Below are 24,172 nucleotides of genomic sequence, written 5' to 3'. Positions count from 1 at the left end.
TAGCCCAGCACCCTAAAATCTCTAACAGGCTCATTAAATGTCCTGTGATCTGATCCAAGAGTCTAGTGTATGATGGTGTTTATAATGCTAATTAGTAAATTGGTAAATATAAGTTTGGTTAAATCCTAGTAATATCCTCCATTGGATATCAAATATTTTTTTATTACTAACACAGGTTTTCATATTGCATTTATTATCTTTGAAACTTGTGAAACACTTGTGACCACTATCATCCTAGCAATAATTTAGCATCCTTGAGGTGTTAAGGGCAGCATTCAAAAATCTTTAAAGTAGACTATCCAACAACTGGTTCCACATTTAGCTCTTGAGAGAACTGGTTCAATGACTTTTATGAATAAGGACACTAAAATAACCCACTTGCATTTTTTATGTCTTCATTGTCCTGGCTAATTAAGATTTATCTACTGGGATAGGATTGTTAAGGTAGACAAAAAGAGTAGAATAAAGCACATTATTTGAGAAAAGGGTGTTGAATCTCATTTGCAGTAGTTTTAGGATTTATATTTTTATGACATCTTCCTTGGTATTTGTTCAACTGTGTTTCTTTTGACTCATACTGCTTCCAAACAGCATTGCCTGTAAAATTATTTAGAAGGGTTAGCTCACTGTGACTTGAATTAGAAGCCAGTAGTGATTTGTCCAAAGAAAATGCAGAAAGGTAGTACTAATTTGTAAACTAAAATGCAATATGGAGGACTAGGCATGATAGCACACACCTTTAATTTGAGCCCTTAAGAGACAGAGGCAGGTGGATCTCCAGGAGGTTTAGGTTAGCCAGGCCTACACTTTTACTCAAATAAAGACTATTTTTTAAATACAGAAGGGAATAGTAGAATTGAAATTTCTAAGATTTTTTATTACAGACATGATTTAGTAATAAAATAGCTGAAACACTAGCTGTTGGATTCTGTTTCGTTGCTTGGATGTGGGTTTTATTTTTTCTTAAGAAATACTGAAAGCATCTTGTTTCACAGGAAGCAGTGTGGTTCCTCTCCAACATCACTGCAGGAAATCAGCAGCAAGTCCAGGCAGTAATTGATGCCAATCTTGTACCGATGATAATACACCTTTTGGATAAGGTAAGAAAATATGTATCAAAGTAAATACTTTTCTGTTTAATAAGACACTACACCATGGCATGAATACTACAAAAAAGGTGACTGATACTAAAACTTTTGAACCCAACAATATTATATAGTACAAATGGTTTTTTTTTTTTTGAAAACTCCTGTCCCTTCTTTGTCCTTACTCTTCCTAGAGAGCCATTTCTTTGAAATTAACTTAAAACAAGTAGCATCATTATTGATAATAAATGCTGTCATACTGTTCTAAGAATTTTCTAAATCCTACCTCTTTTAATATGACAAGCTGAACTGGCAAGATAACTCATTAGGTAAAGGTAACTTAACAGTGATCCTAGGGACCTGAGTTTTATCCCTGGAACCCAGATGAAGGGAGGAAAGAGCCTCTTTACAGAATCTCTTCACAGAATTTTCTTCACAGAATAGTGTCCAACACAGGGGTTATCACCATTTGACAGATGAAACTATTGCATGAGCAAATCACTTGCCTAAAATCCAGTGGCCAGTGAGTGTGCTATTGTGTGCCATGTTATTCCTTATGCTCATTAAGATTTGGAGAAAAGACTATTTTGTTTTCAGATAGTCACTGACTTTTGCTTAGATTCCTTATTTTATTAGAGTGGCAAAATGGGGCTGGAGAGGCACTGACTGCTCTTCCAGAGGTCCTGAGTTCAACTCCCAGCAACTACACGGTGGCTCACAACCATCTATAATGTGATCTGATGCCCTCTTCTGCCTGGCAGGTGTACATGTAGGCAGAGCACTGGATACATAATAAATTTTTTTTTAAAGTGGCAAAGTAATGACTTACTAATTCTCCTATTCTTTTGTGTATTAGCCACAATTCTTCAGGTTTTTTTTTTTAATTAAAATACAATTACATCACTTTCCCTTTCCTCCCTCTTACCAGTAAACCCTCTCCAATTCCTCCCATGCTCCCTACACCATCACACATTGATGACGTCTTTCTTTAATTATTATTATTACATGTATAAATACTTAAATTCAGCATGCTAAATACATTTTTGTTGTTTGTGTGTACACAATTTCAAGGCTGACCATTTTGCATCGAATAACTAATTCAAAAAGATATCCTTGGGATAGGCTAATTTTCTGGAGCTCTTTTGTCTGTGGATGGGACACCGTGAGATGTTAACTTGTGGCATTAATATAACTTGATATCAGTATTGTTTAGGTTGTCTTCAGGCTGCCATAGTATCCTGGTATCATGGGCATTAGCCTCCCTGTTACTTCTAGGAGACACAATCTCACACCAGACGCTGTGGGTCTTCTGGCTCTTGCAGTCGTTCTAACCCCTCTTCCATGGCGGTCCTTGACCCTTAGGTGCAGGAGTTGTGTTGTAGATGTATCTGTTGGCCTTAGATACTCCATAATCTATTGATTTCTACACTGTGGCCAATTGTGGATTTCTGTGATGCACTTCATATGCTGTGAAGAAAAGTTTCTTTGAAGAGGAGTGAGAGCTACACTTACCTGTGGGTATAAGGATAGATTTTAGAATGTAATTGGGATTTTGCTAGTCTAGGGAAGTGGCAGTAGTCCGAGGCAGCTGACTAAGTTTCTAGTACCAAGCATGATTTCTCTCCTGTTAGCAGGTCTGAAGGCCCGGTGAGGTAGCTATGGTTACTGCGGGCATGAGTACCATTCTTGTACAATAGGGATATTTAACCATGTTGGTGGTTATTGTGGTTCATAGGTATCACATGGCTGGATAGGACTGTTCGTTGCTTCCCTCCCTTGGCAGTGTTCATGCTTTCTAGTACTATGGAAGCGAAACCACAGGAAGGAGGCTTTTAGGCTAGATCTGCCTTGAGTCTTCATAGTCTTGTGTCCTGATGTGTGAGATGTCATCAGAAATGAAACTTAGCTTTCAGCTACTGAGGGGTACAAAAGCAGTATCCTATATTGTTTGTGTAGTCTCTTGAATTCCTCTGACCAACCACTCAAATAAAGGTTTCTCATGCCAGGTTTTTTGCTGTAGTCCATGCGCTAGCCAAGTCCCTTTATAGTGTCCTGGTTAGGTCATGTTGTGTACTCACATCAGAGGATATAGAGTTAGGAGCTGCAGATGAGAGAGAACATAAAGCTTTCGTCTTTCCTGGGTCTGGTTTACCTCACTCAATATAATACTTCCCACTTCCATCCATTTACCTGGAAATTTCATGATTTCATTTTCCTTGCAGCTGAATAGAATTCCATTGTGTATATGTACCATGTTTTCATTATCTGTTCATGTGTTGAAGGGCAGTTAGGCTGTTACCATTTCCTCACCATTGTAAATAGGATCAGTGAACATTGTTAAACAAGTATCTGTGGAGTGGGATGTCAAGTCCTTTGGGAATATGCCAACAAGTGTTATAGCTGGGCAATATGGTGGATGTACTTTTAGCTTTTGTTAGAGTTATCCCTGCATATTGTTTCCAGAGTGGCTACACAAGTCTGCATTTCTACCAACAACAAATGAGGATTCTTCTTCCCCCACATCCTTCATAGCATTTGTTGTCAATTGTTTTGTTGCTCTTAACCATTCTTGCATTTCCCTAATTGCTAAAGATGATGGGTGTACTTCTTAGCCATTTTCATTTCTTCTCTTGAGAACTCTGTTCAGAGCCCTACCCTTTTTTAATTGGGACATTTCTAGACCCAGGTTTTTTGGTTCGTTTTGTTCTTTGCTGGATTCTGGATATTAATCCTCAGTCAGATGTATTCCTAGCAAAAATTCTCTCCCACTCTGTGGGTTTCTTTGATTGATTATTTCCTTTGCTATACAGAAGCTTTCTAGTTTTATGAGACACCACTTGTCAGTTGTTGGCCTTAATTCCTGAGCAAATGGAATACTATTCAGAAATTCCTGCCCTACACCTCTATCTTCTTCTAGCAGTGTTAGCATTTGAGGTTGCAAATGGAAATCTGTGAACCACTTGAAGCTAGTTTTTGTGCAGTTCTGATTGCATTCTGTTGCATGTAGATATCCTAGCACCATTGGTTAAAAATGCTCTTTTTTTTTCCAGAGAATATTTTTTAGCATAATACTAAATGTCTATAATTATATGTGCTCATATATGTTTTGGTTTTTCAAGACAGGGTTTCTCTGTGTAGCCCAAGCTGCCCTGGACTTACTTTGCCAGGCTGGCTTCAACAAACTCACAGCAATCTGCCTTCCTCTGCCTCCCTGAGTGCTGGGATTAAAGGTGTGCAACATGGTGCTCAGCTGGGTTTTCTCTTTCATTCCATTGATCTACATGTCTGTTTTTGTGATGGCTCTATATTGTTTTTTTAACTATAGCTCTATAATATATCTCAAAAGTCAAGAATAGCAACCTTCCAAATAGTACTCTTTTGGCTCTGGGTTGCCTTGGCTGTCTGGCATCTATGCTCCATATGAAATTGAAGAGTTTTTTCCTCCCTAGTTCTGTGAAGAATGTTTTGAATATTTTTATCGGGATGGTATTGAATCTGTAAATTATTTTGGGTAGGATGGTCATTTTCACAGTATTCAACCAGTCTATGAATATGGAATGTCTTTCCAGTTTCTAGTGTCTTTCTTAATTTCTTTTTTTTTCCCCCAGAGATTTGGGGAAAAAATTTTTTTTTGGTAGAGGTCTTCCACCTGAAACTTTACTGTCTTTGATGCTATTGTAAGTGGGACTGAGTCCATGATCTCTTTCTCAGCATGCTTGTTAGTGGTAGATAGGCTACAGATTTTTCTAAGTTGGTTTTATATCCTGCCACTTTGCAGATGTTATTTCTAGAAATTTCCTGATAGAATTTTGGGAATCTCTTCTGTATAAGCTCATCTAAAAATATAGAAATTTTATTTCCATTCCTATTGCATACCTTTAATTTTCTACTTTTGCCTAATTGGCTCAGCGAGTGCTTCAAGCACCATATTGAAAGGATGGAGGTAGGGGATAATAGATAGTCCTGTTTTCATTCCTTATTTTAATAGGGTTGCTTTAAATTTTTTCTCCATTTAGAGTAATGTTGACTATGGTTTTGTCTTACATAGTCTTTCTTAGGTTGAAGTATGTTCCCTCCAGTTCTGCTCTCTCTGGACCTTTTATCATCAAAGCATGTTGGATATTGTCAAAGGCTTTTTTCTGCATATGGTGGATGGTGTTGATAGTTGCCTGTATTTGGTTTGCTAGTTTTTTATTGAGGATTTTTTTGACTCTGTTAATCAGGGATATTGGTCTGTAAATCTGTGTGTGTGTGTGTGTGTGTGTGTGTGTGTGTGTGTGTGTGTGTGTGTGGTCTGTCTGTCTGTCTGTCTGTCTGTCTGTCTGTCTTGTCTCTTGTCTGTCTTTCTTTACTTGGGTTTGGTATTAGAGTAATCTTGTCTTCATAGAATGTTGTTATGAGTCTGTTTAGGTTGTTGACTTCTTGGTTTAATTCTGGTGTTTTAGTTGAGCCTAGAAGTTCATCAATTTCTTTTAGGTTTCAGCGTAATAGAGTACAGGTTTTTAAAACATTCTCTTATAATAGTGTGAATTTCTTTAGTGTCTTTTGTAATATTTCTGTGTTCATTTCTAATTCTATTCATTTGAGTTGTCTCTTTTGGTTGGTTGGGCTAAGGGTCTGTCAATGTTTTTTTGTTTTTTTGTTTGTTTGGTTTGTCAGCTTTTTGTTTATTTTGTTGTTCCTTTTGTTTTTCAAGACAGGGTTTCTTGTAGCCTTAGCTATCCTGGAACTCCTTCTGTAGATCAGGCTGCTCTCAGACTCATAGAGATCCTCCTGCCTCTGCACTGAGATTAGAGGAGTGTACTGCCACTGCCCAGCTTGAACCAGCTCTTGTTCATTGATTTCTTGCATTGTTGTTTCATTAAATATTGTTTTGATTTTCAAAAATTATTTCTAGTTGTATATTAAGTTGTGGTTTGGTTTGTTGTTATTGTTTTTCCAAATACTTGAGTTGCATCATTAAGCCATATATTTGTACTCTTTCTAACTTTTCAGTGTAGAAACTTAGAGCTCTAGAGTTCTCTCATAGAGCTGCTTTTGGGTTTTTGTTGTTGTTGTTGTTGTTTTGTTTTTTGTTTGTTTGTTTTTCGAGATAGGGTTTCTCTGTGTAGCCTTGGCTGTCCTGAACTCAGGTTGTAGACCAGGCTGGCCTTGAACTCACAGTGATCCTCCTGCCTCTGCCTCTCAAGTGCTGGGATTAAAGGTGTGCGCCACCTCCCCCAGCCATAGAGCTGCTTTTAATGTTTCCCAGAAGTTTTGTTGTGTTTTCATTTCGATCCAGGACTTTTTTTCCCTTCTTTAACCCATTCAGTGTTGAATTGTTTAGTCTCCATGTATTTATGCACTTACTAGAGATTTGTTTGTTATAAACTGTAAATTTTATTTCATAATGTTCAAAGATAATAACATGGTAGTATTTTGATTTTCCTGAATTTGTTAAGATCTGTTTGTAGTGTGGCTGTTATCTATTTTAGAGAGGCTTCCATGGGCTGCTGAGTAAAATGTGTATTTATTGGTGTTTGAGTGGAATTTTGTAGAATCTGTTAGGTCCATTTGATGTATAGTGACTTAAAAAAAAAAGATTTATTTATTTATTTATTATGTATACAATGTTCTGTCTGCATGTCCACCTGCAGGCCAGAAGAGGGCATCAGACCACATTATAGGCCGCCCTGAGCCACCATGTGGTTGCTGGGAATTGAACTCAGGACCTCTAGAAGAGCAGTCAGTGCTCTTAACCTCTGAGCCATCTTTCCAGCCCCTGTATAGTCATTTAATTCTGAAGTCTTGTTTTTTTGTTTTGTTTTGTTTTGTTTTATCTAGATGTCAGATAGTGGAGAAAGTGGGAAAAAATAATACTAGAAAATACTTACAAATAATATTGGGTTGATGTTAATCTGTTTCTTTTATTCCAGTAGTATGATTTCTGTGGGGCACATATGTTTACAATACTACTGTCATCTTGGTTAGTTGTTTCCTTGATTACAATGAAAATGTCCTTTTTGTCTCTTCTTAGTTTTAGTTTGAAATCTATTTTGTCAAGATATTAGGATGGCAGTACCTACTTGCTTCTAAAAACCGTTTGCTTGGAATACCTTTTTCCATTCTTTCATTTTAGGGTGGTACCTATTTTTAGAGCTGAGTTTTTTGGTAGATAAATTATGATAAATTTTGGTTTTGGTTCCATTTGGATAGCCTGTTGATTCAATACTTGGGACCATTAATATTTAAGTACATTATTAAAGATGTGTGTTGATTATAGTCATTTTATTTTTCTGCTTTTGTGATCTTAGTAATGTTTTATACTTTATTAATTATAGTTTCATTTGTTGTCTTAGAGTCTCTTCCTTATGTGTATTCTTCTCTTCAGTTTGAAGCACTGCTTCCAGTATTCTCTTTAGGGTTGTTGTTGGACATGAATTATTTTTTAAGACTTTTATATAATCGAAAGCTTTTTCTTTATTCTTCATCTGTGGCAGATTATTTGTTGGGTACGATTAGTCTAGCTAAGTTGGCAGTCATGTACTTAGTAATACATTGTTCCAGGCTCTTCTTGCATTCAAAGTTTGCACTAAAAAATTTGTTGTTATTTTTGGTGGATTTTCCTTTAACTATAATTCAGTGTGTGTGTGTGTGTGTGTGTGTGTGTGTGTGTGTGTGTGTGTGTTTTCTCTTGCAGCTTTCAATACTTTTTCTTTATTCTCTATATTTAGTGTTTTAACTATGATAGGCCATGAGGAGTTTGTTTTCTAGTCTGTGCTCCCTGTATCTTTGGGTATGTCTTTCCTGAGTTTGGGGATAGTGGGGGGATTCTTATCCCTCATCTGTAAATGTAATTTGAAGATTCGACCTTTGTATAGTGTTCTACATTTTGTGCATATTTCTTTCCTGTGCCCTGGGCTGAAGAGGTGACTCAGAGATTAAGAGTACCGGCTGCTCTTCCAATGGACCTGAGTTCAATTCCCAGCAACCACACGGTGGCTCACAGCCATCAATAATGAGATCTGGTGCCCTCTTGTGGCATGCAGGACTACATGTAGGCAGAATATTGTATACATAATAAATAAGTAAATCTCTTTTTAAAAAATTAAAAATAATTTTAAAAAGCACTGTGTCTTGATGTTTATCTAAGTAATTCTCACCAAAAAACATTTTACAGGACTAGTGAGTTTGATGGGACACATACTGTTCTTGTGATACAACCTGGGCATATGGACTTCTTTTAGTGGTTGTGTGCCTGAGATGGGGGCCTGGCCTGTCTTAGATTATTGGGTCAGTGCAGGAGCTGTGTGACCAGTACTAAGCCTGGTAAAGCTGCTACATGAGCTGTTAGATTGGACCAGACAAAGATGCCTGGATCTAGGCTTGTGAATATGCAGATGGTAGAGCAGAGAGAAGAGTGGAGCGAGAAGTGGCAACGCACCCCTCCCAGGCAGAGTCACTGCTGCAAGTGTGGCTTATGGGTGTGGATGCGGCTGCATGCAGAGGAGGAATGGAGAGAGGAAGGTGAAACTTTCCAGGCAAAAGGGCTCCAGAAGTAAGCGGGTTTATGTGCTACAGGTCTGGGGCTAGACTGTGGATACGGAGGTTGAGAGCTGTTCCTTATTGACCATTGCTTGTTTCAAAATGAGTTCATAGACTGGAGAGACGTCAAAAGGACAAAATAGAATTCACATAGGAAAGATAAGATAAATGCTTGATTCTTTCACCTTATTAGTCATATGTTCTGACAAAAGAAACCAGAGTAGATTTTTTGGCATATAAATAAGAAACTCAGATTTTAATGTATATTTTGAAATTTTTAGCCTATTTCAGTATATGTGATTCTTTTGAAAAATCAGTTTATCCTTACATAGCCAGTAAAAATTCTTAATGTTGGTACCTGTGTCATTTTTACATCACCCAATAGTTTTTTAGAACATTCTGCCTCTTAGATATAAATATTGTCAGGCTTATCTTAATGTAGATTTTGACCTACCTCTGGAAATAATTATTTGCTAGGGTATCTCAGTTCCTTTCTGTAAAATAATGTATTTAAGAGTCATAGTTTAAGTATAAAGATGGGGGGCTGGAGTGATGGCTCTGCCATGGACCACCCCAGTCAGGTATGGGGGTCCCTGAGACGAGGGTCCTCGAAGACTTGGTGGGCAAGGAATCGGCGGTGACAGAGACAAACAGAGGCAGTTTGAATCTGAATGTGGTTTGCAGGCAAGCTGTCTAGATTATTATACACATTTTGAAACAGGGAGTGTTTTGTGGTTACATTTTCCATGGAGTAGATTCAAGGGGGTCAGTGAAGCAACCAGGCATATAGAATACATAGTACAAAGTATATAGTAATAACATCATTGTTTCTAAGTCATTAACTTGGCACAGGCAGATATTACATTCTCAGGTTGAGCCAGGGGCTGGAGACAGTCCTCAGTAAGATTAACTTTTTTCTGTTAGTCAATGTCTGACACCTTTTCCCCATTGATGACCACTCATCCATCCTTTCCCTCCTACACTCCTGTATAGGAGAGAGGTGGACAAGGTGTAGTAGTCAATCTATAGGGTCCTTTATATCTAGGAGGACACCAGAGACTGCCCTTCAATACATATGCCACACCATATGAAGTTTTCTATTGTAGGAATTAAAATTCTGCTTTTGTTTTCACTTTTGTCTGAGTTACCTTTTCCTCAAATCGGCTTTGCCTTTGGTAAAGACCCTTCATTTGATTGAGGGTTTTTTTCAACCACCTCCTTTTGTTGTAATTCATTGAAAAACTTCCCCATTGTTTTACTGTTCTTAAGAACTTTCAGGATGACTAATAATAAACTAGGTGCATTTGGAGGAGGCATCAAAGGAGGCGACTCATTCTGTGGTTTCTAGGCTATTGCTTTGTCCAGTTCAACCCCTGTCACCATACCCTTGGTCACCTTGTTGTTGCCTTGAGTGAGAAGAATAATAGAGCAAAGAAGAAGGAATACCAGGAAGCAAGTTGCTATCAACACTCCAAGGGAAAGAATACCATGGCGTTTTCCCGGAGACTCCCTTTTTGGGGTTGTCACCTCAGGTCCGTGGAAGAGCATTGTCACGTGGACCCTGCTGGAGGTGGCATGGCATGGCTCAGCAGTTAAAAGCACTGGCTGTTCTTCCAGAGGACTTGGGCTCTATTCTAAGTATAGAGATGATGATTGTTGAATATTTGTCATTATTTCTGGGGGCTTTAACCAACAAAATAAGTGAAACATGTTTTGGTAGAAGATGAAAGATAATGTGCAAATAAGAATTTATAAGAATTTAATCATGAATGAAAAATGGCTATCAGATGTTTTAGGATATTGCTAGATATGGCATATTCCTATAATCTTAGCTACTCAGAAGGCTGAGACAAGGGATCCTGAGTTCTAAGACAGCATTGGCAACATAGTAAGAGCCCTGTAGGGGGCACCAGATCTCATTATAGATGGTTATGAGCCACCATATGGTTGCTGGGAATTGAACTCAGGACCTCTGGAAGAGCAGCCAGTGCTCCTAACCTCTGAGCCATCTCTCCAGGCCCAGAAAGTAAGTTTTATTTCTGTAGAATAGGTTGGCTTTGGTTCAAGACTTATCAATCAGTAAAAATCACACATGTATATAATGTCCCTCCAGAGAAACTTGGAAATAAACAACTAAAAGCTAGGGGAGGGAGATGGAGGAGGGAGGGTGGGACTAGGAGGAGAAGAGGGAGGGGGCTATGACCAGGATGTAAAGTGAATTAATAAATTAATAAAAAAATTAATTGTAAGAAAACAACTAAAAATAATTTTAGAAAATACCTTTCAAATTTACCCTGTGTTCTTGTTTTTGTTTTTAAGGGCGATTTTGGCACTCAGAAAGAAGCTGCTTGGGCCATAAGTAACTTAACAATTAGTGGGAGGAAAGACCAAGTAAGTTGAATTTTTAATTATTTTTCAAAACCAGTAAAAATAACAGTATAGGCAATTATATCTTTATATTTAAGTGAATCATTATTTAAAATAACAGAATACTAATTTTGCAGATGGGTTTTGGTTTTAGGTTCTGTGTGCTCTGTGTTTATGTGTACTGTGTTTATGCATGCACACAAACACATGCTGAAGACTGAACCCATATGCTAAGCCTGTGTTCTACCACAGATGCTCCTCCAAACTCTGTTCTGTGGTTTGTTTGTTTGTTTTTAACATATGCAGGAAAGTGTCTCCTTAACTTTATATACTTGAATTTCCTAGAAGAGACATGTTTTTCTAGTAGTTATAATGCTGGGCATTGAACTAATAATAATATTGAGAAGTAACAGACTTTTAAGATTAATATAGCAGAAACTACATTAGAGATTCTCCTAAGAAATGAACAACTGCAAACAAATTCACTAGCAGCAAAACAAAGGAGAGCGTAGACTCAAGTCATATAGCTGGGACTAGGAAGCAGAGGGTGGGGATGGGGCGTACACATACGTACGTACACACACACACGCACGCGCGCGTGCACACACACACACGAATGTAGGGGGCAAAGGTATAAATGTAAGGAAACATCCAAAGGGTAAAGCTTAGCATTGTACACACAGAGAGAGCAACACTAGTACTAAATAAATGTCTCAGATCTTCTCCATAGAACAGATAATAATAAGAGTAAATAAGGAGTCAAATGGCAACTGATGATTCATTTAAAAAAAAAAACTTAATTTAAATGCAAATATGAAGGCTGGGGAAATGTTAAGAACCTTTGTACATAAGCGTGAGGCTCTCATTTTAGACGCCCAGTACCCACTGAAAGCCAGATGCTGCTGCTTGCACCTGTTACTCCAGCACTGGTAGGTGGAGGGAGACAGGGAGTATCTTTCAGCTTCAGTGAAAAAATGTTGTGCTCCAAAGTTAATGAAGACACTGTCCTAAGGGAATAAAGTATAGAATAACAAGTTAGTACACCTCTGTCTTCCTCTGTTGTGTTGAAAAAATGGCCTCTCACCGTTCTTGAGAATGTTAAAACACCTCTGAACTAGCAGGTACTGTTACTTGAGCAGTCATTTAAAGTATTTAAAGCATTTTTAAATATTTTAAAAATATCAGTCATCCTCGTGGTTGATTTAATAATTTCTTAAAACAGAAAGGATATTGGGTAGAAGAAAAAGAATATTGTTTAACATGAAATTGAATCTTTACTATTTTTATATTACTCCTATCTCTGCCCTCCCACATCCCTTTCTCTGCTAAAGTTTAGAAAAATAAACCTGCTACATTAAGGAGTTATTTGATTAATAATGTAGTCTAACAAGGGAGAGATGAGTTCATGCTTTTATGCCAGAGTTTGGAAGTCAACATATTTTAATTTTTAAAAAAAAAAACCAGTTGACCTTTATTATTTCATGGTATCCTTATTTTTCAGGTGGCCTACCTTATCCAGCAAAATGTTATTCCACCTTTTTGCAATTTGCTGACTGTAAAAGATGCACAAGTTGTGCAAGTAGTACTTGATGGACTAAGTAATATATTAAAAATGGCTGAAGATCAAGCAGAAACCATAGCCAATCTCATAGAAGAATGTGGTGGTAAGTTTATTATGAGGTGTAATATACATTTTAATGTTCTTTTTGTAGCTTTCTTTATTTTCTGAATAATAATAGTATTTCTATATTTTTCTATCTTAGATAATCAAATAAAAATAAAGTATACTATATGTGTACAGTCTTGTTTAGCCTTCTGTATATTCTTAGGGAACTGAATTGTTGCCATATAATTAAAATCCGTGGTAAAATAGTAGGAAGGCAGTACTGGTAGGTAAACAAAACAGCTCCTGAATATATATATATATATATGTATCCTTGAGTATTTTCCATATAAACATTTTAATGAGTAAAATAATTTTTATACTAATATAAAGAGAATTTTGAGCATTACTTGCTTTACTAGTGGCAAGGAGCTTGTGTTTTATAAATTCCAGTGGGTTCTCTCATAAAGAAAGGCAGCCTGTTGGTACATTTTATCTAAGTGTTCTATATTCAGATGTCTGGCACATGAGGCCTTTGGAGACAAGAGGTAGAGAAACCAGTTAGCAAGTGCAGAGTGAGCAGCGTACGGTAAGTGAGGGCAGCAATAATGTAGACAAAGGGAAGGACAACAGGATTCCAGAAGTGTGAGGTGTTCGAGATTAGACTGAGAGGAAGAGAAGCAAGCTTTCTTAGATTACAAGATTGTTGAATATTGAGAAAGAAGAAAGAATTGTGGATGAAAAGTTAAGGAAAGCAATTATTAACTGTTTTGAGTTTTAGAAGTCTGTGAAATGTCCTTATACAATTGTGCAGGCATTTGAATTTTGTGTCTGTGAAACTCTAAAAAGTGAAGATAACAAATTATAAGTCTTTAGCAGTATGTAAAGTCCTATGTAGCAACTAAGTTTTTAATACAAGAAACACCAAAAGAAGAGTGAGTAGTGACAAGCTCTTAAGATAACTTCCTCTGTCCAAGGGATGGGTAGGGGAAGAGTACTTCATGGGGGAAATAACTTCCCTTCATTTCAGCAGTCTCAAAATTATCACTCCTATAAAGATTATTAGTAAGCTTAGTATATATGTGATTTTTCTTGTTTTGGTTTGGTTGTTTTGTTTTTGGTTGTTTGGTTGTTTTTTGAAACAGGATTTCTCTGTGTAACCCTGCCTGTCCTGGACTTGCTTTGTAGACCAGGCTGGCCTTGAACTCACAGTGATCTGCCTGCCTCTGCCTCCCAGTGCTGGGATTAAAGGTGTGCGCCACTACGCCCGACCTAATTGTGCTTTTTAATGTCCTGCTTATGACTTAATAAACATCCGAAGGTTCAGTTCTCCTTCCCTGAAATACTGTGGTTGACTTGATTATTTTCAGTGAGCATCACAGAATCATTGTATTTGCTGCTGATGTCTTCAGTTTCTTTTTCATACATCTATAATCAAAAGTCTAGGCAGGTGCTAGAAAGGGGAAGGTGTGTTCATCTATTTTTAATAATCAAAAGTAATTCTACACTATTGTGAACATTGATCTATAATTTACCTAGTTGATGTCACGTTGTTAATGTTTGCATGTGTTGCTGAGACTGTTGGTCTTTTAAATGTAACTGTACATAGTGTCTCAGTGTAAGACTCAGCAGTGGAAGAGACCCTTAAAGACTGTAGCCCAGAAATCTTACAATATGAAGATTCATTATGGGTTTCAAGGTTGTTATAACTTCTTGTACATTAATTGCCATTGTTCATTTTTTAACATTTCTTGCAGGACTGGAGAAAATTGAACACCTTCAGAATCATGAAAATGAAGACATCTACAAATTGGCCTATGAGATCATTGACCAGTTCTTCTCTTCAGACGATGTACTTAATATATTTATACTTTTCTTAGTTTTGTATGCTAAGCACAGCTGAGTGAAAGAATATAGTAAACTAGAATGTATACATGTGTTTAATTTTTTGCAATAGAAATATAATAGCTATATGACAATAATACTACTTTCTTTGAAAACAAATTTTAGTATTTTTAAATTACCTTCAGGATTTAGAACAACAAAAAGATAGGAAATTTTGTTACACTGGATAAGCTGATTTCTTTCTAGTTCTCATACTTTTAAATTGGTACTAACATGTGTGTAAACAAAACAAGAAGCAGTGATCCCAAGCATGCTGGCATCCAACCGTACCCCCTGCTTCGGAGCTAATGCAGGAGGAGGAGTAGGGATCGGAGGCTGCTTTTGGCCACATAGTGACTCCAAGGCTAGGCTGGACTGCGTGAGACCTTATCTCCAAAAAGAAAAAAACAAAACCAGTACTACTAGTATAGCCTGCAATAAATCCTTTATGACGTTAATTAGTTAATCCATATTTTCAGATGTAATTTTTATTGATAGTTAAAAACAAATAAGGTGAAGAGACAAGATAAGAATAGTAAATCATTGAAATGAAAGGTGCTATATATACAATATGTGACATGGTACACAAAATTAACATTTAGTCAGAGTGCCATTAAATTATAATTAAAGAATTGTTTATTTGGTTGGATTTTGTTAGAAAATGTTTTGCTAAATATGCCTGGCTATCCTTGGACTTTGAGCAGTCTTCCTATCCAGCATTCCAAGTGTTCAGATTGTAAGGCATGTACCACTATTCCCTATATGAATTATTTTCCCAACTTTTCAGGAAATAAGTTTCAGGGCTGGAGAGATGGCTGGGGGTGGGGAGTGTTAAGAGCACTAGTTCATCTTGCAAAGGACTCAGGTTCACTTCCCAGCTCCCATTTGGTGACTCATAACCATCTGTAGCTCTAATCCCAGGGAATCCAAGGCCCTCTTCTGGCTTCATGAGTACAAAGTACTCAGGTGCTTCACAAACATACATGCAGGGAAAATACTCAGGCACATAACAGCTGGTTTGGGGTTTGTTTGTTTGTTTGTTTGTTTGTTTGTTTTAAGAACTAAGTTTCATAGCACATTGCCACATTACTAAAAGCAGTAAAGACTTAGGCCATTAGAAGTGTTCTCATTGAGACTAGCAAGAGGTTAAATGATGATAGTCTGACTTCAATCCCCAGAATCATCCTATGGGATGGAAGGAGAGCATTTACTCTCCCAAGCTGTCCACCGACCTCCACATGTACACCATGTTGCATATGCCACACACAATAGACAGACAGATAGATGCAAATATAAAAAATAGGCTTAAGCGTTAGCTCAGAAGTTAAGAGTACTTACTGTACTTGGTTGGTTGGTTTGTTTCTAACACCCACGTGGTGAATCTAAACAAATAGAAAAAGAGATGTCCTCACTAAATCCTTTTTAAATATATAACTAAATATATCATAAATAAAATCCAGACTGCAGAAGATAGCTTTAATCCTCTTACTCTATCTTCCTCCCTCCCTCTCTCCTTTTTTTCCTTCTCCTCCTCCTCCTTCCTCTTTCTCCTTCTTCCTTCTACTTCTTCTCTTCTTCTTCCCCTTCCTCCTCCTCCTTCATCTTGTTTTGTTTTGTTTTGTTTTATGAGACAGGTTTCTTTGTGTAACAGCCTTGGCTGTCCTGAAACTCATGCTGTAGACCAGGCTGGTCTCCAACTCCCCAAGATCCACTAGCTTCTGCGTCCCGTGTGCTGGGATTAAAGGCATGTGCCACCAACCACCTGGCTAATCATGATTTAAAATTGAAAAATTGGAAATCCTAATTTGTAGTTAGGAATAACAGAGTTATACATTCTAAAAGTATAAATGGAACATTTGCTTCCTGCTAATACATGTTTGTTTGAGGGTTTGGGTTCTACTTTTTGAGACAGAGTCTTTCTTATTGTGTGGCACTGGATGACCTGGAACTCACCATGTAGATGAAACTCAGCAAAAAGTGGATAATAGTTCTTCCACTTTCCCTTCCCAAATCCTGAGGTCAAAAACCTGTGCCACCAGGCTTGAAACTTTTCTTTCTTTCTTTCTTTCTTTCTTTCTTTCTTTTTTTTATGCTAATACCACTTTCCTGAGTATAAGAGAAGTTACAGTGAGTACCAGTGTTTGCCCTCTCAGTTTGGAATGTGGACCATTTCCAGTTTACTGTTTGAGTAAGGAGTCTATCTCAGATGTTCTTGTTTCTTCTCATCCCATAAGGAAAGGCGTTTATACAATGTTTGATTTTTCTAAAGGATGGCAGTGACATTTTTGGCAGACAGTCACCATTAGATATGGTCTACAGTAATGGAAGTGTTACTATAATTGAGTGTTTATATACTTTAAAGCTAATCTTCACATTTCCCCTCTCTTTTCCTTCAGATTGATGAAGATCCTAGCCTTGTTCCAGAGGCAGTTCAAGGTGGAACATTTGGTTTCAATTCATCTGCCAATGTACCAACAGAGGGGTTCCAGTTTTAGAAAGATGTTGTGGAAGTTAGGTACAATGCAGCACTGAGACATAAATATATATATACACATATATATAAAAAGGTTTGATCCATCAAGCTTGGCTCATGGGATCTGCTGCTGCATTAAATCGGGAGAGATAATGTGAAGATTTCATTTGGAATCACAGAAAATGCCCAAATGAGGTCAAGGTGGCGAGTGGGTGCGAATGAGAATGAGTGGCAGTGTACGGAAAACTTGACACGAATGCTTATTTAGGTTGAGAGTAAAGGGCTGCAGGTCACAGGTCTTCAGTGCCTGAGAAAGGAACATTGACTTACTCTATCAATTGAAGAGAAGTGAAGCGCTGTCATCATCAAGCCTTGTAAGCATAAAAGCGATGCCCATATAAGTCAAGGGAAATGAGCCCAGGCCTTGCTGTGAAGCAGTGTGTGAATGGACAGTGTTGAATGAATGTCTGGCTCTGTGGTAGAGAGCCAGGTTCATCTTTCAAATCTAGGGCTCTTCACGCATGAAGCAGACTCCTAGTCCTGGAGTGACTGTGTACGAGAGTATGGTTGTGGTGCTGTATGTGGACGCATGCAAGCTTGATTTGCCTTCAGGAGGCTGATAACAAACCTAGTAGATCATCAAAGTGAGATCACAAGTGTTAATGTACACTGGACATGAAAACAAAGACCGGTTTAGCAGCAGACATTGGTTTACTCTGCAGCCTGTGTTTTCTATTCTCCCTCTACCTTCTTCCCCTCCCCCCTTTTAATTTAGTTTTATTTACTTTACCTAGTATGGCTTTTTTAGTTGCTTCTCAAGTCAGAAAACTTCAGGAAGGTTTCCTTGTGCATTTGCACCAGATGAGTGTTTGATGCTATGAAAAGCTTTCCATATCATCAAAACTAATTTGTGTAGATTTTTGCATGAAAAAATCATAAATTTCCCTCACAATAGACTGTGTTGCAGTACACAAGTTGCCATAATAGTATAAAATGTGCTTTAAAAGCCATTCTTTTCATTTTCAGAGATAACATAAAGACCTTTGCATGAGGTAAATCTACAGCATAGTTCATTTTTAGATTTCGTTGAGTCTTGTAAAGAAGAAGTTTCAGTTGTGATAGAATACCGTGCTGTGTTTAAATGTTAACTTGTTTTCAAACTTTGTTTTCTATGAAAATGATATGGAAACTTCTAAAATGGAATTTGGTGCATATGTACTGCTGAATAAAGACCGATGAAGAGGTTTGAGTAGATGTACAAATCAAGTAATGGTTTGAACACCTTTAATAATATGCCGAATCTGTTGAATTGTTTTAGAATCTTATCTTAGATGTAGGCAGCCATGAACAATCTATTTTGAGCCACTTTAGGGAGAAAACTTTGTATTTTTAAAACTTGCATAAAAGTTATGCAAGTGGTTTTTATAAATTGGAATAATGCCTCAGTTTTGAGGTTATGCACACTAAATTAAATATGTCATAAATTAATTTGTACAAAAAGAACTCTTTATAAGGTGGCTCATTGTAGGAAATCCTGTGCCTTCCCCTTTGAGCACAAGTGTTGCATGAACAACAGTTTGCTATAAGAAACATACCAGGTTAGCCACCATTAGCATCTATATCTACTTTGTGTTTAAAAATCAACTGGTAATTCTGAAACACTGTAGAATTGATAAAAATTATTTTGTGATCATAACTCTTTGTTGAACTAGAGTATTTTTGCAGCATTCCTTGTCATCAAAAACATGGTTAAAGTTTAAAACTAGAAGCAGCAGAAAACTAGCTTGTAAAATTTATTCAAGTAGAGTACAGGCTAGGCTGTCTTGGGGAAATAAACATTAAAACTTAAAGCAATGTTTTACATGGGGTGTGTGTGTGGTGTGTGGATTTCTTTTTCTATTTAATGTTAAGTTAGAGTATACCTCAGTGGCTTCTCTTAGCTTCTTGTCTGTCTTAAGCCTTTTTCATAGAACCAACATAAAGACATAAGGTCTGTGATTTCATTCTGGGTATATTAGTATTTCGATGCACAGCACTTGTTCAGTTGGCACCATCTATACTTGCCCTGTCTCCCTGTTGACACCAAGGTTTTGCCTTCCTTCGTTTTCTCAAGTCAGTAGGACTAAGAGACAGCTTAAGTTATGTTTTAAGTATTGGCATAGCCAACATGTGGCTCCAAATGATAGATTGCATACAAGGCCTTTTTTCTCCCAGAAAGATTGAATTCTGGGAAGATGAACATATAACATCTTATATAGTTACTATTTTTTAGTAAATGGTAATCAAAGAGCTTGTAATTGGCCAGTTAATAAAGAATAGCTATCCATATATATAAAGAATTCTGGAAGATAGCCGAGGCTGGTGTCATCCCTACAGTCCCATCTCTCGGAAATCTGAGGCAGGAGGATCACCAAGTTAAAATCCAGTCTTGGCTGTATTATCATAAGATCCTGTTTCAGAAGTTAAAGCAAAATGTGTGGGAGCAGTACTCATGTCTCTTAAGGGCTACCCGAAGGTCTGAGTTTGTTTTTAACTGTGATCTAGAGGACACTGATTTTTTTTTCTAGAATTCAAAGGTGTGCTTTTCTATATCTGAAATTTGTCCCATATAAACACAACTTTAAAAAATTTCTCCAGTGATCTAAGAAATTGATTTAATTTTATCAAAAACCATTATTATATCTGATAAGAGAGAAAGAATAGTAAGTCTAATAATCTGAATGTTCTTGTTTTTCATGTTCTTAAACTGCAACTTTTGACACCAAGCACCTCAAGTGCTACAAAGTAAGAATATTGTATTAAGGTGTATGAGTAGTTTATTTTATAATTTTGATTTTGAAAGGCATCAGTAATTGTATAGTATGGTGAAACAGATATTTTCCATATTGTTCTAGCTACACATCATTAAAGTGCACCTGGGAGAGTTTGGTTATGTTTACCTTGATACTGCACTTCATAGGCTAAAGGTACTTTTTTCTTTTTTTTTTTCTTTTCTTTCTTTTCCCTCTCTCTCTCTTAAGGTCTAAAAGGACTGAGTTTGTTGTAACATCAGTATAACTTGCAGAAAACTCATTTCCAGTCCTCTGTTGTTTCAGATTCAACGAAAAGTTAGGAGTGAAGTTTTGTCATTTAAGACTAATTGATATATAACTAATTACCTCAAGCTTGTTGCCCTAGAACATGACATATGTCTGCTGTTTGACAGTTTTACACGTCAGGGATCTAGGAAAAGTTTGGCTAGGTCCTCTGCTCAGGGCCATACAAGGCTGCAGTTTCATATGAAGAGGGGGCTCTTGCTGTGTGCTCATGTGACACAGTCCATTTCCTTGTAGCAATAGAGCTCCTGGCTGCTCCCTTCAAGACTACCAGGAGAGTCTCTGATCTCAGGGGAGGCCCATGCCCTGTTAAAGGGCTGGCTTGGTAAGATCAGGTCCCTCATTCCCCAGGGTAATTTCTCTTTTGTTTAAACTCGAAACCAAACTAAGTGGATACCGTTGTTACACTTGAAAATTCCCTTCACATTTGATGCATTCTGGCCCGTGACAGGAGGTATTGTTCATTAGGTTAACAAATCCTGCCCTCTAGTGGGAAAGTATTGTGCAATGTGTGTATAAAGTGTTGGGGGCTGTTGTATAGTCTACATGTCATTAAACTATAGTGTATCAGAGTTGGAATAATTTAGAAGTGATTACCCCCTACATAGTATGACCTACGTATTTCACTAAGGTTACCTGTGAGAACCCATCAAAAGCTCTGGCTCAGCTTGCCCCCAAAAGTACAAATACATGCAGTTTGCATATAGTGTTGGAATTTCTAGGAATTCCTAAATTGCAGAATAAAGTGATCTGTCCTGACCCTCTTGAGAGTTGTGAAAAGAGGATTTGTCCAAAGTCGCATGTTGCTAAGGACCAGGTTATGGCCTAGATTTGTACTTCTACTATCATGCAATGTTTTCAGTTCCTATTTAAATTTGTAAACCAATGCAAAAAAAAAAGTTTATGCAAATACTCAGCTTCAGTCAAACCTTTTTAATATGTAAAATTTACTTTTAAAGTATTGCCAACTAAGTTAGAGCCCTAGATATCTGAGTGCTTTTATACTTTTATGTGGCTACTTATTGGTAAGATTTATTAACTGTCGCCCAATAATTTAATATAAAAACCCAGATAATTCAATATTATCCGTACACTCTACTAGCAAATCTATGCCTAAAATTTAGCCTTTAAATGCTTTAATTTTGAATTTCTTAAACACATTATTAAAACATTCTTTTTAGGGCTGGGGATACAGTTCAGTTGTATGATAGTTGTCTAACATGTGAGGAGCCTTGGATATATACTAACTGCAAATATATGTGGGAAAGGTGTGTGTGTGTATACACATATGAATATTTGTATGCTTTATTTAAAATACATACATGTTGTTGCATAGGTGTCCAAATTAAATCACAGTGCACATTGATGGCCATAGTACAAACTTTAAAAAAAAAAAAAAGCATGAGTTCTCACTATATAGCTAAGACAGGCCTCTATTTCCTTTCTCTGCTCATACCATCTTCCTCCTCAGCATCCACAGAAGCTGAGGTCATGGGCACATGCCACTACATTTTTCTGTGTAATCCACATTAACTCTTAATAAAGCCTAGCACTGTGATCAGAAGTAGTTGTCTACTGGATTTGTCTTCTATTAAATACTGCATTAGTCATATATTAGAATAATAGAATTAACAGTCTGCCCCCCCCCTTGGAAACTTAACCTAGCAATAACAGAAGGTTTGCTCTGGATGTCTGTGTCAAGCTGCTCTTTTTTCTGATAAAATTAATAGCTTTTGCTTTCTGAGACCAGCTTAGTATACAGGAAAGTGCCTCCCACCATGGGACTGCAGCATTCCCTTGTGGTTGCTGATTCTCTCTGCCCTGTTTCTTGCCTTTCTCCAGATTTCATCTCCCCTGTATCGCAAAGTATCCTGCCTTCCACACTATTGCTTCTTCTAGTTGTAACCTTTGCAAAAAAGAAAGAAAGAAAGAAAAAGAAAAAGTGGGGCCTGGTGAGATGACTCACAGGGTAAAGGTGCTTAACACCAGGCCTGATTGAAGTTGCATCCCCAGAACCCACATGGTAGGAGGAGAGAACTCTTCAGAGTTGGCCCCTGACCCCCACGAATGCACGCTACCATGCACATGCGTGTGTGCACACACACTTAAAAAATAAGAAATTGCCTTTTCTAATTATATTTTTTCTATAACTCCCAAAGCTTGTATCCTATTTTCCCTACCTGTATTTGACTTCTGACTTGGATAGCTCTGTTGATCTGGTTTTGATCTCTTAATAATTCAATACTCAGACTGGGTAAGTTCTAAAGGGATTCACATTGGGTCCAAGGTCAGGGACTGCATCTAATAATAACTGTCCTCTGGTGATTAAGATCATCACATGACAAGAGGTTGGACACTTGTGTGTGTGTGTGTGTGTATGTGTTCTTTTGCTTGATGTCTTCTTATCCCGCAAGCCTTCTATTATGGAGGCTTTAAAGATGATGGATGCTCTCATGACCTTGCCTAACCTTATTGTGTTCCAAATGCTCCACCTATAAATACACCATTGTTGGATTAGATTGTTGCCCTTAGTACCTCAGAATGGGTAAAGGCTTGGGAGACAAACAAAAGCAGTATCGAGTGAACTCTTTGATTTATAGCTGCTAATTTTACCCACTTTCCTCCAATTTGCTTTTGCTCCTAATTTGAAACAACTGTTAGAAATACCCAATAATCTACATGGTTTTGTGTTGAGTCCAATCTGTGGTTACTTGGATTCTAGATAATTCCCTCAGTGTCCCTTTCCATTCCTCTGAGCCCTTCCTCATTAGTATACAGCTGCCTTCTCTCTCCCTCTCTCTCTCTCTCTCTCTCTCTCTCTCTCTCTCTCTCTCTCTCTCTCTCTCTCTCTGTGTGTGTGTTGAGTGTGCTAAACTCCACTGAGACACATCCCCGGCCTGCCCTTTTACTGTTTGGGGATATAGTAATGCTATCTAACTTGACTAAAAAGAGTGTCTTTTTCCAAAGAAAAGTGTAAGCTTTGCATAAATTGGCTCATGATTGATGCAGTCCTAGATAACCTCTCCTACAGTATTAAGGGTTTTACCTTTGTTCAACTCTGCATGAAATGTAGCTATCAGATATTCTGGAAAGCCTCTACCTCTAGCCATTTCCCTTTTGCTTTGCCAGTGTGCTGCCTTGGTGAACAGGTGAAGTCTTCAACAAATCTAGTAGCCCCCGGTATTGCAGCCCCCTGTGTAACTCTTCAGTTCTGCCACATCTGTGTTTTCGTAGCTGGCCTACTGGTCTTTAACACAGTGGCATCTCTGAACATTTAACCCAAAGCATACATGTAATAGAGCTGGTGCAGAAAAACTTTTATTCACTTTTGAACCAGTTGCAGATTGTCATCTAAAATAGTAGCTTTGTTCTGGTCTAAATCCACTGTTGTTAGAGGTGCTAAAAGTACTGCAAACTTTGTCTCATTATCCTATCACTGTAGTGCTTATGCTCCCTGGGTGCGGGGAATAAGGCAGAACTTACTTGTATCCTGGTTTTTCTCAACTCCACTCTTGTCATGTTAAACCTATGTCCTTCAGGAAGACATCCAAGGCTATCTACCATCCTTGCCATCCCCATTAACTCTCATTTTGCAATATGTGTTCTATGTCGATGGTGATTTTTCAGTCTGTAGTGTCTGTTCACTCATTGCTTTCACGCCTGCGTTTCTCGTCTTTCTCCCGCTAGATTGTAAGCTCCTCAAGGGCAAGGTCAGCACATCAGCAGAGCTCTGTAAACACCATGAACGTGCCTGCATTCCATGGGCACTCAATAAAAGTGTGTGATGATGATGCAACTTCTCACATGACTACCTAAAAGTCTTTTCAACTTGAATTTTTAAAATTCCCCTTTACCTCAAGTCTAGGAGACTTTCTGGAGGAAGGAGAGAAACATTACTCCTTCGTAAATGAAAGCTTGTTTCCATTTCTCCATGTCCAGTCTGGTTGTCTGGTATTCACAGGATATGGTAATGGGTACCAACTTATATACTATGAAGCAGAGGTAACCTTAATGGTACAACTCTGCTTTGAAGTCTTGCTTATTGGAATGGTTTTCCATTGTGATACATTGTGCACAAAGAGCCCAAATCATAAAGGTGAGTGATCTGTATAGTATGAAATTATTGTTGCTGTGGTGCCAA

At 37.7% G+C, this 24,172-nt stretch overlaps 1 protein-coding gene across 2 annotated transcripts in view; it reads left to right on the top strand.

Moving 5' to 3' along the window:
• KPNA4 (karyopherin subunit alpha 4) overlaps positions 1-23,832 on the top strand; it is a 95,820-nt gene extending 71,988 nt beyond the window's left edge. For both annotated transcript variants that reach the window (XM_084768735.1, XM_084768736.1), the window contains 5 exons: positions 996-1,100; positions 10,929-11,000; positions 12,478-12,640; positions 14,337-14,431; positions 16,860-23,832. In XM_084768735.1, the coding sequence (XP_084624861.1) occupies positions 996-1,100; positions 10,929-11,000; positions 12,478-12,640; positions 14,337-14,431; positions 16,860-16,958 (534 nt within the window). In that variant the 3' untranslated portion in view covers positions 16,959-23,832. The remainder of the gene's footprint in view (positions 1-995; positions 1,101-10,928; positions 11,001-12,477; positions 12,641-14,336; positions 14,432-16,859) is intronic.
• Positions 23,833-24,172: the final 340 nt, after the last annotated feature.

This window comes from Acomys minous (assembly GCF_964271855.1).
Source record: "Acomys minous genome assembly, chromosome: 19".
Classification (NCBI taxonomy): Eukaryota; Metazoa; Chordata; class Mammalia; order Rodentia; family Muridae; genus Acomys; species Acomys minous.
This window is presented reverse-complemented; position numbering and strand designations above follow the sequence as displayed.